At 33.3% G+C, this 19980-nt stretch overlaps 1 protein-coding gene across 1 annotated transcript; it reads right to left on the bottom strand.

Moving 5' to 3' along the window:
* Nucleotides 1–4286: 4286 nt before the first annotated feature.
* On the bottom strand, nt 4287–18997 carry Cpr57A (Cuticular protein 57A). Its single transcript, XM_085950407.1, has 4 exons — nt 18790–18997; nt 7072–7270; nt 5773–5961; nt 4287–4786 (listed from the first exon to the last, which is right to left on the bottom strand). Exons 1-4 carry the CDS (start codon nt 18805–18807, stop codon nt 4611–4613), a joined length of 582 nt encoding a protein of 193 aa, XP_085806533.1. The 5' UTR covers nt 18808–18997; the 3' UTR covers nt 4287–4610.
* Nucleotides 18998–19980: the final 983 nt, after the last annotated feature.

The following is a 19980-nucleotide window of genomic DNA, read 5'->3' as shown; positions in this document are numbered from 1 at the left end:
TCGCTGTTTATTTTAAGGGATATTTTTTTCACTAGCATCTTCTTGAATAAGCATAACGGAAGTAGTCTCACTTTTTTTTTTCAAAACATGTTCTAAAAAATTGTGACTTTCACCCAATGTTTTTATTGTAAAACCTTTACAAATTGATTGCCGTAACAGTTCAACAGTCAAGTAATATTGAACTGTTACTTTTGAACTGTTGTTTTCCTGGTTCTCTTTGTCTAATACATAACTTCATAACTTCCATTATACCTTTTGCCAGTATTTCGTACAACTTCTTCATCATTTCTGAAGGCTTTTGTATAATCCTTTAAGTTACGTTTTTGGAGATTATTTCTTCTGAATCGAGAATGAGGGTTACAGGTTAAAACATCGTTGTGATGTGTAATCGTGGAAGCATTATTTGAGAACGAAGGGTGTGGTTCTTCAAGGTCACTAGCATCAGATGGTAAATTAGACTGTAATAATTCTTGAATATTAAAATCAGGATCTTTTATGCTGTCATCTGAATCCTCAACATACATTACAAGTTATTGGAGTATGTGGGTGAACCTAGAAGCAAGATTATTTGTTTAGATATTGTGTACGTGTTTTTAGATTTAAATGAATCAAATTCGATAAATTTGGTAAATTTTGTATAATTTACAAATAATACACATGCTTATTGTAAGTCATATTTATAATATGACTATTTTACTTACGTTCTGTTGTTATTTTTTTTCAAAATTTCTCAAAATATCGTAAAAAATACGCTAAATTCACCAAAATCAACACTGAGTAGGTATGACGTTTGAAGGCAAGCCAACTATGAGTAGTAAGGTAAGTCACACAAAACGTTGACTTATCTGACTACTCATGTGACAGGTACACCCTGTAAAATAAAAAATATGTTTTGACTGAAAATGCATTTCGCCAATGGTGAGACTTACGACTTGCCTGACTACACACAACGAAAGATTTTTTTTTTAGTATATTGGCATTCATATCTAATTTTTGCTGTTTTGTGACTTACCTGAATACACATCCCGACCCACGAATTATTACTGTTAAAAAGTGCATAAATTTTACATTATTTAAAACAGTAACTAGTAAGTACAAATTTCGATTGATCATTCGGTTAGAATTTAGATCAAAAGTTCGTAAACTTATTTGGCTCATGCTGTTTCCAACAAAAATTCTCAAACTTCTTTTACCTTCTTTAAACAAATAAAAAGTAGTTATGATAAATTTGCGTTCTACGGTACATACCTACGTGACGTAGTCCTACGTCTTATAAAAGCTGTAAATGAGAAACCATGATGCTTAAATTAATATTATATCAGGTAATGTATTACATTCGTATTAAATACAGAGAATTAAGATAATAATATAGAAACATGATTCGACTAAAAATTACAAATAATAACATTTTTTATTAAATATAAATTCAAGTGTGAAGAACAAACCTGGTGCGCTGCTACCAATTTATTAATGATCGGCTATACATACTTCTGTAGGCACATATTCCTGCCGATACTCTCGCTTTCAGACAGTTGCTTCGGCCTTCGAGTATTAGAATCATACAGGTCCATCCATCAGTGGAATGGTCCAGTCTAATTCTGATAACGATGAAACGAATATTATTTATAAAATATAACAAATTAAAGCAAATATAGGTAGGTACTTAGATATAACAAAAGAAGCAATGCATATATGAAAGAGAAATGGAATCGGTTTTGAGAGGCATTCATTAAGCAATCGATTGATCCAGGTTGATGATGATAATGACGGAATAAAAATAGGTAGATATATTATAATATCACCAATTTTGATATATATATATATATAGCAATTCATATGACCGAGAGGAGTAGAATCCGATTGGGGTTGCTTTCATCCAGCAGTGAATTAATTCAGGTTGATGATTATAATGACAATATAAATAGCTAGATAATAATATAATAATAGCAATTCGTGTAATCTAGTGGAATTGAATCCGGTTGAAGAAACCTTTATCCAGTAGTGGATTGATATACCTAGGTAAATATTATATAATAATTATTATTATCCGTGTTAAATGGTGTCTTTCACGTAGTAATTAGGTATGCAATCTATGGAAATCGGTATGTAATTTCTAATAAATTTAGGTACCTTACTATTCAATTAATAATAAATTTGTGTGTGAACAGCCGTAAAGAAGTAGGTTTTAAAAAAAAATCAACTTTGGAATATTACCTACCTACGTTATCTATGGAATAATTAAATCCAGTGAAGACGTTGCCAAAAATAATTATGCACATAGTGATTTATACCAGATTATAGTTTTCTCACCAGAAAAACGTAATGTGCGCTAATGCATCCATACGATATTTAAATATAAATTAAAGAATTGGGTTCAATATGTCAATAAAGGATTAGAAGCAGTGCTGCCAACTTAACTGTCATTCACAATAATAAAGATGAGCTAGATGGCAGAAAAAATGTTAGATTTTATAAAAATCGAAAAGTGTTTAAAAACTAATATTACCTCGTCATTAATACGTTGATTTTACAAGAACAAAGATTGAAGAAGAATTTCGTCTTTTACAACTAATAAAATAAGTCATAAAATTAAAAATAAAATAAGTGCAAGTAGGTAGATACATAGCAGTGGCGAGGGGTGGAGGTAGGCTGTTAAGATTTGAAATAAATGGTGCTCACTAAACTTTGACAGTCATATTTATTTGTTTTCATTGAACTTAGAACCAATAGGTACAATTTGCAGCTGATGGTGCTGGTTATTTTTTTTAATTCAATTAAACTCAATTAAACCCTATCAACTAAATCATAATAGTTTAGGTATGCTATGGGCGATTCGATAAAATAGTGCACATCTTTTCAGTCATACTTAGTTTTTTTCATTGAATAAAGAATACATAACACATGGTTTTGGTTAGTTTTTTTTTAAATTCATTAATCCCTGCCTAACCACACCATTGGGTCTATTCTATACTTATCGAACGCTAAAGTGATAAATAGTATCAAACTTAGGGTAGGTTTGTATCAAAATATTAGCACTTATTGTAACAATTACACGAAGTTGGTTTTTATTGTTGCAATAAGTGCTTTATTTTAACAGCAGTAAGATAGGTGCTGTTACAATATAGCACTTATTGCAACAATAAAAACCAACTTCGTGTAATTGTTACAATAAGTGCTAATATTTTGATACAAACCTACCCTAAGTTTGATAATATTTATCACTTTATCACTTGAGCGGTCAATATGTATAGAATAGACCCACATAATCGATAAAAAATATTCTTATATCTTTAAAATATCTCAAATTATTTATAGTTTAATAACATAATTTAAATATTTTATGGATAAATGAATATATATTTACTATTATCTACTATGGGTTGGCTAGACAGGGTTTAATTGAGTTTTGAAAACTAACAAACATTGTCTACACACTGTAGTCTTAGTTTAATGAAAACAAGTACGTTCGACTGACAAAGTTTAGTGTGCATTATTTATTTCGGATCTTAACAGCCTACCTCCACCCTTCGCCACCTTAAGTACATAGGTATATTATGTACTTAAGAAATTTAGTCATAATGTTGTGTGTAAAATTTATTTTATTTATAAGGTAGAAAAGACCGGCATGTTGATATTTAAGCACAAATCTTATATTTACACCTACACTGTACTGGCTTTATTGTGAGTAGGTACATTTTAAGCTGCATAGGTGTCGTTAAACACTAGATAGTATAAAGCTTCAAATAGACTATATGACGATCGGGCACATATATGCTAAGAGCGATTTAGTGTCTATGATCATTTATCTATGCCATTCCGACATATTAAACATACATAGGTATTGTATTGCTTCAAATACACTCTATGACGATCGGTCATATATAATATGTCGAAAAACCAGTTTCTTATGTTGGCGTCCTGTGTCACAGGGTGTCACAGAGTGTAAATACGAAGTCATAGCTGTCATACAATATGTATGTATAAATGTCAGAATGGCATAGATTTGATCATATAACACTAAAACGCTCTTAGCATATATGTGCCCGATCGTCATAATATAGTCTATTTGAACCATTGACAGCTATGACATCGTATTTACACCCTGTGACACAGGACGCCAACATAAGAAAAGTGTTTTTCGGCATTTATAATAATATATTATGACCGATCGTCATAAAGTCTATACGCCAGTTGCAAGCTAGATGCCTATTCAAAAATGCTAGATGTTGGAAAAACGCTGTGGGCAACGCTAGTGAGTACCTAGACACATAAATAAAAATAGCATATTATTTTCAATATTGAACAATAGTTTATTATAAAAATAGTTTGTTCGTTAATTCATTACAGTGTTGTAATAATTAAAAATTTATTTTAATTTTTGGTCTCATATTTTTTCACATTCTTAAACAAAAGCATATTGAAACCATAGGTAATAAAAAAAAAATGAATTGTTAAGTACAGTTGGTAGTAATATTATATAATATTCAGCTGTTGTAGCGTAAATATTTCCTTAAGACAAATCGAATAAAAACATCAATGTGACGTACTTAGGTATACTAGATACCTACCTATCAAATTTAATAAATAGTTATATCGAATAAAATAGATGTTTAATAATTTTCTTCGTCCAAATGGTTGGGGTGTTCTGCGTCATACGCGGCTTTTTCTTCTGCTCTTTGCGCGGCAATTCGAGCGTGGTCAGATGCAATCTGCTCAAAGAGGGTGAAGTGTTTTTGCTTGGCGTGAATAACCGCCTTTGTCTCATGGGGGTGGACTGCTTGGTGACCTGAAAGACAAACAAAAAATTATGTAGGTACCTTATTACATTTTGTGAATAATAAGTAGGTACGCATTAAAGATCATGCATCCATTGGTGCGAATTCAAGGCTCGAATTGGACCGGAGCGCCGTTCCGGTTCGTGAAATTGGTAAAATTATTGTTCCGTCCCGTGGAAAAAATATTTTGACCGTCTGAGCCAGATAGGCCATATAATAGAAAATCTTACACATTTATTTTTTATAAATAGGTAAAATTTGATAACTATGTAAATATCTATAGAAAATTGTCGAGCGCTCCGGTTCGTAAATTTTTCCATTCCCAGCCCTGTGCAAATTCCATATTACTACAGTCTAAACGAATAACTATTCATTATATAAGTAGGTATTCGTTATGACTGAGGACCTTGACCGAATGATTTGGCTGTCAAACTATATCTCGGTATTCTACGACATGCAAGGTCTATGTCAGAGAAATTCCCGTGGTATTCATGAATTGTCTGAATCCAATGTTTGCTTCATTTCGCTTTATTTCGTTGCACCATGTCTAAAAACAAGACGGCGCAGACGACATAAACGGATACTAACGATCATAATAATTAAGACCGTTAAGCCACACACATTCGATAACCACTTGATGTCGTAATAGCTCGTAAGTGAACATCCTTAGTTAAACTGCAGGCGAGGTGTTCATCGTTAGACTGAAAGTGTCTGGGTATGGGGTCCGCGGGGTAAATGCGGAAGTCAGTGACACCTGCTACAATGTTGTCAACCCCACCCCCTCTCGGCGCCTTAACAAATCAATAATAAATTATTATGGATAGTTTTTTGAAATGGAACCCCCCCCTCCCATACCATTTTTCTGTATGCGCGCCTGACATTGATCAAAATATTATGATGACTCCATTGGTTTACTCCATATAAAAGCTTAATGGCACACACCATCCTAGTTTCAACTTTCAACCTAGGCGAAAAACGTCATAAATAAATAACTTACCATCATTGCGGTATGAAGCATGGTCCTCTGCGATCTGTTGGAAAAGCGCAAAATGGCGTTCTCTCTCTTCGGCGACAGCAACTGTCTCTGCTGGAGCAGGGTGGCTAAGGGAAGGGTGGAATCCATTTTCGTCAGCTACATATTCAACAGTGCGAACCTGGTGGCGAGGATCCACGTAAGAGTATGTTCCTGGAAATATTACATTGAAGATATATTATTATGTTACCATCAAGACACCTCGCAACGTAACAATGATATTATTTTTTTGGAAGACACTCCAGTTAATATTATAATGGCGGATCATCTCAAAGCGTTGTATCTATTCCTAAAGATAGTTACACAAAAGAACAGCGGCTGAACTAAAGTGTATACCTATGTGTGAAGAGGCGGTGTCCAAAGGAGTCCATCGTATTTAGACTTAGTTAAGTAAGTTAGGTGTGCTGATTTGAACCAATATTCGCTATGCCCGGGGTATTCGGGCAAAATGGGCACCTACTAGGTACCTACACAGTTTTTAATTATGATTAAATTTGAGTAGGTGTGTTATTTTTGTAATTAGTAGGTACGAGTTGAATACGAAATATAAATATAATAAAAACGAATCATCATTTTAATATTTCGTGTGTTTTTTTAAACATCTTTAATGCGCCGGCTGGACGGCAGCGACTTGCCTGCGCGGTATAGACTTTTACAGCGCTTTTCGGTTTGCGCGCGCTTCCGTTTTCCCGTCCATTCACACGGGCTTCACGATACAAACTGGTTTGCACAGGTAAGCTTGTCGTAAATCATGAGCGTCTAATTGAATGATCTTTGGTAAATTTATAATAATATCTGATACACATTTATAATACTAATATCTTACACCTACAATGGCCGCACGGCTTAAGCGTTGGCCTATTGCGTCGTGGGTCCCAGATTTGAATCTTGGGTCTAACAAGTACACATGTTTTTCAATCTGTGTATGAGTCAGAGACCTAATAGGTTAAGCAAGTGGCTGACATACATTTCTCGTAAAAACAAAAATCTGTCAATACAAAGCTCCACTATGTGGAGGCCCATATGATCCTATTAGGATCGGACATGGTCGAAAAGAAAAAAAAAGAAAAAGCATGAGCGTCTAGCCGGCGCTTTAGGGTCCAATTGCCCGGAATTCCACTCTAAATTTCGTACATTGCATTAACTGACAATGTTCCTGTTTAAGAATAACCCAGTTTATCTTTAGTGTCCAGAATTTTATCCTCCAGCTATATAGGCATCATGCAGAAGGATGATTAGGTAAACATTGAAGTAGATATTCACCATGGACAGTTCCAGTGCCGTCACCGGATTCGCTGTGCATCCTGTCTGCGTGTCCCGGAAACCTTCCAGCAGTGTAGCTGAAGGAATACGGGTTCGGTGGACCAGCTGAGACGTGTTCTTCTTCTGGCTTCGGGACGATGTGCGATACGTCTGCGACGACCAGAGACACCAGAACCGATGCAATCGTTAGGAACGTCAACTGAAAGAATCAAAATAACGAAAAGCTATAGATAGGTACATATATGTGGGTCTTGTGGTTAGCTATGGAATCAAGGAAGAAAAGTGTGGTTGTAAGAAGGTACGATTCTCGATTGTGGAGAAATATGAGTTAAACTTAAACACGTGTTAAAAATATGTTATTTTCAGTATGTATGTATGCATTAAAGTTTATCACCTAAACGAAACGCTCGTTCAATAGGTATACGTAATATTTAAGGACACTCGTTGGACTTTGTATTTCTTGCATTTAATGGCCTGACAGACTTTAAGTCATAAACCAGAACTGGCTTTTGCATTTATCTCTTATTAATATATTATGTGATTGCACATATGAGTCCAAGGCGTTTTGGATGACTACTCCTGAGACATTCCCAGTCATAAAAAAATACTGATGCTTCACACCAAACGTAGGGTCCCGTGATACGCCTTATTAAGACCGGGTGTGGTGCGGAACGATTGTGGTTTGGTGTGGCCATTAATTCAATTAATGCTTTGTGATTATGTTGTGATCTCTAGTACATAAATATTATTCAATAATATTTATTTTGTTTATGGTGTTGGTTGAGAGTTGAGACCATGGAGAATTTTTGATATCGCACATTTCCGCCATGTTCAAAATACATGTAATTAGGTACTACGCATATCCGGTGATTTTACTATGTAAGTGGGCCTTTGGTACAGGTCCTATTTTTGTTTTGTTTCAGAATCTTGATATCCTAGAATTAATTGAATGAAGTCACTCCTTGTTTATGTACATAAGTATTTCAAGTAAATTGTTGATCAAGCAGATTGTAAGGTCACAAAACAAGATTGTTTAGCACAACTATATTGACTGGATTTTATGAATATTTTAAACGATTATCCTTGTATTTATGGACGTGTATACTGCTTTTCATATAATAATTCCGATGAAAATTTAAAAAATACAACATGTTTTTTTTATGATTTGAACGAGCCTTTGACTGCGATTCGCAGTCACATTGCCGCTTCTCACCTAGAAGGACATCCGCCGATCAAGTCCTCACTCTAATTCTGTTACTATTACTATTTTGCCAAGTTATTCCGTCTTACCTACTCACCGCCAGAGCGACTTTCAATTCGTCGGCATTCTCAAAAATATCCGCAATTCGCAGCTTACGTTCATATTTAGGGCATTGTACTGCTATATTATGTGAAATATCCTCCAAAACACCACATTCATCGCAGAGCTCCGAATCGCTTCTTCCCATGAGGATATCAAATCTTTTACCCATTGTGTGATCTGTTCTCAGTCTCAATATCAGCGCTCATATCTCTTCTAAGGAGACTACAAACCAGGGCACATACCGTAGGGATGGTAGAATAGACTTACTCCATTTCCCCTTTTCTAGGGATGCCCTGTGGTGAAAATCTATCCACATGCTTGGGCACATTTTCTTTATGGCCTCATTCCAGTCACTTTTATGGCATTCCTGAATGGCCAGCTTCCTTTGCCAGATCATCCACCCATTCATTGCCCTCAATACCGCGAAAGGATACATTGAAGGCATAGGTCGCCCCACTATTTTTCTTGGCCTCGATCTGGTCTATACACTATGTTATGGACCTGGGCTGACATTTAGTGGCGCGTTTAGTGACGTAGAGGCCTTACGCACTTACTGATTTTGAGTTGTGAACGAATCGACTGCATAGTTTGCTTCACGAAAAAAACACCGTTGTTCTCAAAATTTCTAATATTTAATATTCGTCTTCATTTCATAGTTTGCCGTCCTTTATAATGCGCCGCCTTAAGCAACGCACGACCTGCCTACCCCCACGGGTCAGTGACTATTTCTTTCCGTGTGCAAATTGATAATTTAAATTTTGTCGTTGATTTATGAAAACCATCCATTTCCAATGTGATAATGGCAGAACAGAATATTATGTGTTAGGTGAAAACAGTTTTTTAAATGTTATCAACGCTTGGTGAAAACAATCTGTTTAAATGTACAATTAAAATATACATATTCTCCAATTTGTTATAGAGATGATTGTTGCAGCCAAGAGACCGGAATTATTACGCGAAGAAGCCTCTATTTTTTTTAAATTAAGTTTTTCATGCACAAATGCCTTAAAAACCAGATTTGCGATTCAGTCATATGTCTGTATAATTAATTGATTATTTAATAAAATAAACAGATTTAAATTTATCATTGATTTGTAATTATACATCATCTGATCTGAAATAGGAATATTTTTTTAAATAATATAATGTGTATATTAGTTAGGTTAGGTTTAAAAATCTGTTACCTAGTATTACATAGGTATCCAGTGACGTCCCTAAATAAAATGCCGCCCCTAGGCAGCACCAAAATGCCGCCCCATTTTTTATAAAGTATTTTTATCATCCTTTCATGAGTCCAATATCTAGGAAATGTATTGTATGGATACATTACTAACAAAATATAAGACCGTAATTACTCGCAAATCTGCACGTGTTGTTTTTGGTCACCAAGGACGTAGTAGGGCAACGGAAGTAAACTAGATGTTGCGAACCCGACAAAACCAGTGAGCTGATTTTTTTATGATATTCTCGTTATTACTAAGATTAGGTAGCTATTTCTATACATATATTCCAAATGATTCTCCTCGATTTGCCGGCCTTCGAGTAACTGCCGCCGCAAGCAACGCTCAATCTACCTACCCCCACGGGACGTTACTGTAGGTACCTACACATTTGCTGTATGTTAATAAAATTAACGATAGTTAAAATTCAATTGATAATAGTGGAAATCATATTTCAACAAAGTTGACCAACTTGTAAGTTGGATTGAACGAAGTTGAGGTCATTTTCTACCTTTGTCGATTCAAAAGCGAATCGTCGTTCGAGTCAACTAGTTGCCTACAGTAACCAAGGAGATAACAACACGCATCGGCATCATGTCATAGGTACAGACCTACAAACTTATCTGTAGAATGGCCAAAAATGGTAGGTACTACAAACTACCATAGGACGGCATTTTGAAAATGTCATTCGAATGTAAGATTTTGTCCAGTTAGGAGTCTTGAATGGGTAGTTTTCGACAGTGGCTCCCCCATTCCATTCTTCAGATAAGTTTGTAGGTCTATAGGTACTTGAATATTACTGACAAGTTTATTATTACTGGTAACCGGACGAAACAAAACATGACAAAACAGAGCATTAAAAAACAGAACAGCCAGGGGAAAAATGAAACATTAATTTTTGTGGAATCTATTTAGGTTAGGTTAGGTCATTATTTCGTTGTACCTAGTCACATTATATTGATTAAGATAAGATATCCTATAAGCTTGCCGGCAACACCGAGTTAAGTCCCGTTTATTTGAGGCTTTCTAGCGATTAGGAATGCAGAAATTAGGTATATAATTTGATTTATTATGGCGTATTGAAAATATGTGCTATTAATAATCTATCAACATAATAGAGACAGGACAATTTCAATATTAAATTTATATTTTTCCTGAAAGGTCATAGTTATATTTATCGTTGTTCTGTTTTGTCATGCGTCGCCATAGTACTTGTTTTCCGAATAGACCAATTGTCGATTGTTCAGGAAACGAAAAACAAAGTTCCCTGTCTTATATTTAAATATCAGTACATATATCAAGCACCCTGTCTCCTTTTTATGATTGCCACATTATCCAAGAAGAGATTTGATGAATAATATATTAGTATAATTCATTAAACTAAGAGAAAATACGTTTTATTTACAAGTAAGCAATGTGGATATACGGATCATTCTCAGCGCTGGCTCCGAAAAGTAGATATTCGGAACAAAACAAGGACATTCGGAATGTTAGACCGTAGGTAGCGTATCGTTGCATGGACCACGGTATACCGTGTGGTCAAAAAGTACAAACTTAAAAACTTAATATATATTTACGTAAATTTTAATAAATTTACTGATAGGTACATGATTTTTTGTAAATATGTGATCAAGTTGTATCGATGATCGTTTTTATCTAATTTCATAGGTAATTATAAAATATGCCATTCACCATTTTCTGTTTACAAAATTGGGAATCAACATAAAATTATATATCTAATTATAGTTATAAAAAAACTGTATCCATAGATTTACGTAATAATAATGTAGGTAGTAAAATTTTCCTAATTTCTATATTAAAACGGTGGCAATGATATTTTTATTGTTCACAAATAATGCTTCATTATGGATTTTAATCGAACTTGATACAATTAAACTTATTACAAACCATATATTGCATATTAGGTATTATGTTTTATTGGCATGGAACAAAAAATAGGGGCATGTGTTATTTAATAACCATTGATTGAGAATATTCTATCCTGAGTATAATATTATTATATAAAATAGTTCACTCACGAAACCAGAATTAACCTTAATAGATCGTACATTAACTAAAATATCTATTGGATAGCCAATAGTATTATAATTATACTTAATGAAAATACGATCAAATGTACTGTAATTCAATGGAAATCCACCAAAAAAAAAATAGGTATAAACACACATCTTATTAATAAATGAGATTAAATATTCGCGTACATTTTAGCATGAATAGATAAAAAGTAAATTAAAAACAGAAAAAGTTTTGATTATAGACATTAATAATAATTATTTTTTAAGACCGTAGTTACCGAGTCACACTGTACAATTCGTATGACCGTTGGGATATTATCTCTGTTTCTCAGTACAAAATACAGTAATTTAGGTTAAAATACTTACTTCCATAACTCTGCTAGAAGTTCAGAGCGAACTGGTGATGTACCAGCCAAGATTGATAACTTTAAATTTGATAAATTCACTATTTAAACGATAGAAACTTAAAATAACACAATAGTAGTCAAAATCGCGCGCTTTGAAAGACGAAAAACAGACATCAGTCACATATGAAGTGAGCGACATTAGAAGTAGACAGCGCTATATGAAAGCGATATGCGAGAGTGAGACCGAACTATTGTATTTGACATTCTGAAAATAAGCACAAAGCAATCGTTGCGAAACATGGCGTATTCGGAGTTTTTAAAAAAATATCTCTGTTTCTACATGAAAATATACAATTTTTATAAATGATTTCGGTGTAGTTAGACAAAAGAAATATAACTGCATTAAAATGTCGATTTTGACTAAAATGGATATTCGGAAAACAAGTACTATAGCGACGCATGGAACCCTATTATGCTAATAATATCAATAATAATTGCATTGTGAAGTAATTGTCAAATCGAATTATAATCCAATATTGTAATTTTATTGATTTACTACTCACTGCTGCTTAGCGAATAATCGATGTAGATTTTATAATATAAATAAATAATAAAATATTCGCCAACTATGTCAAATCAAAAAAAGAAACATGCCATGAAAAATCGTCGACCGCAAAAAATAGAAATTAATGTTTCCAAAGAAATGAGATTCGATTGCATACTTTAACCGGAAAACTCATTTTCATTCAAATATCTAATTACCAGTGATAAAATAATTTCGCCGACGTTTGTAAATAATATTAATTATATTTATACGCGAAATAGAGCAAGGAAATATCTTTTACCCGTTTTTCATGCTTACCTACCTAAAATAGTTAGGTATGCGGAAAGAAAGCTAAATTGTCTCTGGTTATCTTACTCAATAGGTATACATGGTTACATACTATTATTGTCTATTATGTTGTTATATTTTTTATTATTCATTATTTTTCACCTATCTACTTACCAGGGTCGGCCCGTGGGCAAGGTGCCGACATTTGGGCACGTCAAATTATATTAAGAATTAATTTCACTGGATCTCAGCAGAATCAATTATATTACTAACTTATTATGTACTTAGATTTTTCGACAATTAAAGATATCCTTTCGATTACACAATGTTATACGTCGAAGAAAGTGAATTGACAAAAGAGCAACATACCTAGTATTTAACATGGCAGCGCCGCTTTCCGCGATTAAATTAGTTTTTAATTTGCATACAATAGTTAACATATTATACAAAACGCGAAATATAAATAAAATAATTGTTATTTATATGTTTATTTTATCAGTACATGATATTATTTAAATTATAAATGCAGATCGCAGATAATTTTCCACACGATTTATTTATTACAACGTTTTTATTAGCTCGTATTCTTATTTGTACGTTGGTGGTTTATCCAGTACAAATCTTGCAATCGATTTTTAACTAATTTCCCGACTAGCTAGACATTTGAAACTTTTAGAATATATCAGAACACGGTGCCAATGCATTCTTTTAATACTTTTAGCCATCTTAAAATATAATTAAATTCATCTTCAGTTAATTGTGTTTTGTATGAAAAGTTATTTCGGAAGAAATCCGTAATCCAATCCACTATTTGGTTGCTAAGTGGGTGGTTCTAGCAACTAAATTATTAATATATACGTGCGTTACTATGGAAATCAAAATAAAATGACGTCAAAATGACATTTCAGTATTCTATATTTGTTTGTTTGTTTGTTTTTTATTTACTTCATATCAAGTACAAGTTTGAGCATATTGAGCATAATAATTGAACAGAAAATTTATAAACGTTGTAAGTATATAAAAAAATCTATTATCTAATATATTATTGAAACATTGACACGTTCGCATTCTTATTCAAAGCCTCCATCGATGTAGGTATACATTAATGCTAAAAAATCATACGTTACTCTTTGATTAGTGATTGCTTATATAATCGGCAATTAATGCAATACTCCTTTGCCCGCGACTATAATTATTACTATTTCAGTGTAATTTGATTATTAATTTTGTTTTCGCAGCTTCCCACAAGTTTGTCATTAGTCACTATTTATCCAAAAATCTGCTGACTGCATAGTGATTTATACGACTTATTTAAAAAAAATCTACTATGCATACGCCTTTAAGTCACCACACTTCCTAATAATATACATACTGTGAGTGTACTTAATATATTATATAAATAATAATATACTTATACAGCATGGCCTAATGAACGTTTAATGGAATTCTTGGTAAAAAAAACTGCCTTATTTTTATCGATATGAATTATCAAAAAATGTGTTTTAATTGTCAGAACTAAAATATCTTAGAACCAAACTATAAACGTCATTGCTTACCTAATAATCCAGAATCCCATTTTTTACCCCAGCCTAAACAGGAGCCTTCATTGTAAAAGGCATTATCTAAGGGCGTTATAATAATTATTATCATGTTGGAGTGGCGCCAAGAAATACTAAACCGGCTCTGCTACTCGCATAACAATTTACAACGGTCACTTTTTTTAATACATAATATTAAATTGAAAACGAATTCTTACTGAGAAAAAAAAATAGTCATATCGAAGAATTTGAGTCTTCTAACAATAATAATCATTTATTTTGTAACCTGTTTTGCAACGGATTGTCTGATCTTTAAAATAACTTTGGAAAAAACCGCACAAACACGTTTATAAATTATAGAATAATCCAGAATTAGGAAAGTCTAAAATACTTCGTAGGTATTTCAATATTATTTTTATACTAGGCAATTAAACTTGGTTTTTAACGCGAAATGTTTATACCTACGCAATGTATGTATGATCTTCTCGTCGTCTCTCACGTGAACGTGGAGTGACTCCATTGGGGTGAACTTACCCCAAGAATGGAAGAACCCAAACAACTAAGGGGGTCGTATTTAAAATATTAGAAGGGAAAGTGGTTTGGGAGACTTAGATTACGGTGGTTGAACGGTGTAGGTGGGTCTAGGACGATTCAGTGCTGGGACAACTGGGTACCAAGCAAGCAAATGAAATTCGAAAATAAATAGACGTTCGTGAATTATTGGTACTTTTAAAATATATATTAATGTTTTTATATTAATATTTAACACTTGGTGAGAATTTGAATATTCACACGTAAATAATGATTTAATTGTGCATATGTTTCAACGAGAAGAGAGTTCTTTTATTTTTATATAAAGCCTCAGTGATAATTCTCAATCATCAATAAATACATTATGTTAAGAACGAATTGAATTAAAACAACTAAGTTATATATAGAAACTGATTAAAATTCCTCGTCTATTTTCTATAAAATCATAATAATCGTGTATTTATTCATTCGTCAGTGCGGCGCCCGATCGTCCTTGCGCCCAGTTGTACCATTCCTGTGTAGGCAACCCCGAGACTAAGTTGAGTGAATTTTCGGGAGACAGAAATGAGTTGAGATGTTTCATTGAGCTGATGGCCACCACATTGGGTTGTAGTGCCGAGATTTCTCATTTTTAGTCAATTTTATTAAATTCCTAACACGATTGTTTACTAGTAATGACAATTTAATGCGCATACTGAATATTGTATCAATGCTGAGTAGGTATACAGACATATTCTGGCGGTTAAAAATGATATTCACTAAGTAAAGGTTTGACCTTATAGGTGCCAGATAGAAGAGGAAACGGAAAAATCAAAACATGCAATAATACTTTATACGATATAGAAACAATACTTATATTCCATGGAGGTCATCAAACTATCCAATTTTATGATTAAAAAAAGATCATGTAAAAGATTGGGTAATGCTGTGAGTATTTACAGCAACCATATTTATGCCGGGTATATTGATACGTATAGAATTAAATAAGTATCTATTTATTCAGGACTCGAAATGGAACGGTTTTGACCGGAGCGCAGCTTCGAGTGATGGGATTGTCGATTAATAATTTCATTCTGGTTTTTGAATTACTGATAAACAAATTAACTTGGTTTGCTGATAAACGAATAAAGTATAATTGTACAACTTTTGAGAGTATTTCGAAGATAATGTTAATTCCACCAATGGCGCTGCCTTGGCTATTATATTCTTTATTGTTAGAAATTTAATAAATATTATTGCATATTTTGTCCGTCTCAGGAGGATGTATAAATAATTACAAGATAAAAAGAACTTTTTATATACAACGTTTTAATATTTTCTGTTGAATCATATAAACTTGAATTGACTAGCTTAAACGATCAAAAAAAAATTGTATTTCATAGATATAATACTAAAATGTCATTTTGACACTCATATTGATTTCCATAGTAACGCACGTATATATTAATAATTTAGTTGTTAGGACCCTAGCAACCAATAATAGTGGATTGGATTACGGATATCTTCCGAAATAACTTTTCATACAAAACAGAATTAACTGAAAATGAATTTAATTCTACTTAAAAATGGCTAAAAGTATTAAAAAATGCATTGGCATCGTGTTCTGATATATTCTAAAAGTTTCAAATGTCTAGCTAGTCGGGAAGTTAGTGAAAAATCGATTGCAAGATTTGTACCGGACAAACAACCACCGGACAAATAAGAATACGACCTAATAAAAACGTTGTAAAAAAACGAACACACTTTGATAATTTTTGTAAATTACGTACCTATCGAGCATTCCGGTTCGTTAAATTTACTCACTGTGTTTATTACATAAAATAATATTTGTATTATAATGACAACAAAACCGTTAGGAATGTTAACAGGACTGAATTGATTGAGGTCACCCTGGTCACCCTTAGTAATGGCGGTTTTCCATGAATCAGATATAACACTCGCTTCATCAAAAAGTACAAAAATCAATAAATTAACAATAAAATAATATTTTACGCCCACGATGACCTAGCAGTAATGTATCGGCTTATAATGTAATGGATACCGGGTTCAAAAACTAGTCTGGCAAATTAATGTGTTATTTTTCAAATGACCCAAAATATGGACGTAATAGGCTACGCGAGCAAGTGGCTAACACAGCCATTTTCCGTAAAAATATAAATCTATTAATACAACTTCACTCTGTGGAGGCCATATTATTATGATCCTCTTAGAATCGAACATGGTGATGTAATTGTAATTTTTCACAATATAATTGAAATTAATTATTAAGAAAATATGTCTTGATTTTAAATACGAGTATTAATGCTGTATTTTAAACACGCAAGTTGTGGCTTAACGCACAGTAAAAAATCTGCAATCTGTTTTGTTATTCAGAGTAAAATTGGGGAAAAATAGTTAGAGATACGTATATAATAAAATTATATTATATACGAGTACGTGTCTAGATCTATGTATGATAATGCTTTAATAAACTCTGCAAGGTATCACTGCGTTTTTTTTTCTAGAAGACTGCATATTTAATTCACAAATAATCTTTGATGACAAAGATGCAATAATTATCAGAATAATCAAAAAAGTGGAAACCGCGATGTATCATTGGAGAATGCTAATTTAAACAAATCCATAATAGACAGTCTCAGTTAAATATATATTATATTTTATAAAAGTGTATTAATTACCTACGTACATAATGTATTATTAATTGTGCGTGAATATAATATGTAATTGGGGCTTACCACAGTGACAGTATTTTGAGATAGGTATATTATCATTTCCATCTGATAACTACGTGTCGCTATTAGTCAAAATGTAACCATACTAAACGGCATTTAAGTCCTAAGTCTACGAGGAATTTGGTAATCCAACATAATGAATGAACATGGATCAATCAGCTCAGATTTTTGCAAAACCATCAGTGGGAAGAGTGTTTGGATGGTTGGGTGATTGATTCGTTAATTTGACGTTACACGGATGCTCCAAAAATGGACATCTGAGATTGGAAGAAGATTTCGAACGATAGATCGGAATGGGGAGAGAAATTTGGGAAGACCATGTAAGGAGGGTCACGTTATGAATTATACTGCTAATGAATAAAGTATTACAGTGCACTAGTGGGGTATCAATACCCGCCAGAGCCCCTACCCTCCATTTGAAACGCGCACAAAATAATACTACAAATATTTGTAAGTTCAATTATCTTGTAAAATAAATCGACGATACCCATGCTTTTTTCAAAATTTATATCTGAAACCCGTCCACGAAGAATCTATTACTGTAGATTTCAGATCGTCGGCGTCAGTTTTTTGTTAAGAATAATAATATCGTCACCTCAATACTACAACTAGATAACTCTCTGATTTGGTCATTGTCGGGAAAACATAAATCTAGGCTATAATTATTATTTAAAATAAAAATGGAAAATTGTGGTTTGTCCAATTGGGAACAATTAAATTATGTTCAATTGTATGAAAAAATATTGTAGATATATTATTTTATTTATTTAACGCATTTATGGTTGCTTAAGTTATTTAATATTTTCAAACACAAAATTAATACAGTTCCCATTAAGTTCTGATTTAACTAGTTTTATCATTTTGTAGAGAAGGAAAAAATTAGAATCATATTCAATAGCTATCTTAAAAACAGTGAAAGTCAAGTTATCTAATTATTGTAGTATTGAAGTGACGATATGGAGATCCCATGTTTGGAGTACAGGACGCCCCCAAAAATGAATTTAATGTATTGTCACTATATTACTATTAGCACATGAGAAGGTATAATGTATTTCTAGAAACTAAATTTGTGGGAAATATTATGTTAAAATGTTTTTTTAGCGAGGCAGAAAAACGTTACGGATTTTAGTTTATTTTTTTATGTTATAGAATAGGTATTATAATAATATTGTTTATTACCTTGTTATTGAACGCCATCTTGTGTTTTTATAATAACTTCTGTTGAATTGATGATATAACCGCGATCAAAAAAATAAATAAATAAACAACTTGTTAGCGTGACGTTGTTACCACACACGTTTATAATAAAATTACAAATTTAATTAACTTTCAAACGTTTGGTCGACTCGGCGTTTGGGCAGATACTGAATGGAATATATTTGACACCTCTTATTTCTTGCGTTGCATCGTTTTATCGTTTTTTGCCACTGCCGTTTTGATAGGTCACGTAAAATCACTTGCCCAAGATCAGGCGTGGTAAAAAAAAACACGCGGCCCGAATCTGTCATGAGAAAAACGTAATCGATTCGGGTTTTTTTTCAGTTAGGTTTTGTTATTCTTTTTGAGAAAGTCCACGAGATGGTTTTTCGATTAATCAAAAAACTAGTTGATCTCGGATCTTCTTTAAGTGATAACATAGAGACCATTAACATATTCTATCAAAACTAGACTAAAATGACCAGATGAAAATGCCACAGTGCACATTCTTGGATGTGTCATGACGTGTGTATTCGATTTATCCACTCTCGAAATCTTTTCAATTTTAATCGATATTCTTACACAAATTGACATTATTCTTCGGCCATATCCGCCCCTTAGTTGGAGCATATGGACACCACGCAGCGCCTTCAATAATCCCTATCGTTCGCCAGTCTTCTTGCTTCGTTCTAGGTCAAACCAGCATCTCGTACCTCCGCCGTATACTCTATAGATAGTATTTAGCATCCTTCCAGGACGCCGGAATCCAGTCGGCTTGAATAACAGGCAGGCCAGGTTGAAGTTTTCTTCTGGCATCCGCATCACGTGGCCGAGCCAGGTCTAACGTCGCCTCTTCACTCTCAGCATGATGAGAGGCTGCTTGGTGCGTTCTCTTATCTCCTCGTTACTCCTAAAGTCGTACCACCGCACACCCAGTATCCATCGCAAACATCTGTTTTCGAAGCTTAGTATACGGTTGCTCTGAGCCTTCGTATGGTGCCATGATGCTCTACCGTAAAACAGCACCATCAGAATGCAAGCATTATTATCACCTATTATATCAGTTTCAAAATTGTGTTTCAAACACCACACCTTTGCGTCAATCAGTCGTTTAATACTTTCTATATAAGTACCTACTCAATATACTAGAACTGGACTGTAAGCATCTGTCAA

Source organism: Rhyacophila brunnea, unplaced genomic scaffold (assembly GCF_057557595.1).
Source record: "Rhyacophila brunnea isolate RB1 unplaced genomic scaffold, BYU_Rbru_1.0 scaffold_23, whole genome shotgun sequence".
Taxonomy (NCBI): Eukaryota; Metazoa; Arthropoda; class Insecta; order Trichoptera; family Rhyacophilidae; genus Rhyacophila; species Rhyacophila brunnea.
This window is presented reverse-complemented; position numbering and strand designations above follow the sequence as displayed.

Coding starts and splice junctions, on each gene's coding strand:
- Cpr57A (XM_085950407.1), bottom strand. Junction 5,962..7,071: donor CGGCACTGGAACTGTCCATG/GTGAATATCTAC, acceptor TAATATTTCCAG/GAACATACTCTTACGTGGAT. Junction 4,787..5,772: donor TGCTTCATACCGCAATGATG/GTAAGTTATTTA, acceptor TTTGTCTTTCAG/GTCACCAAGCAGTCCACCCC.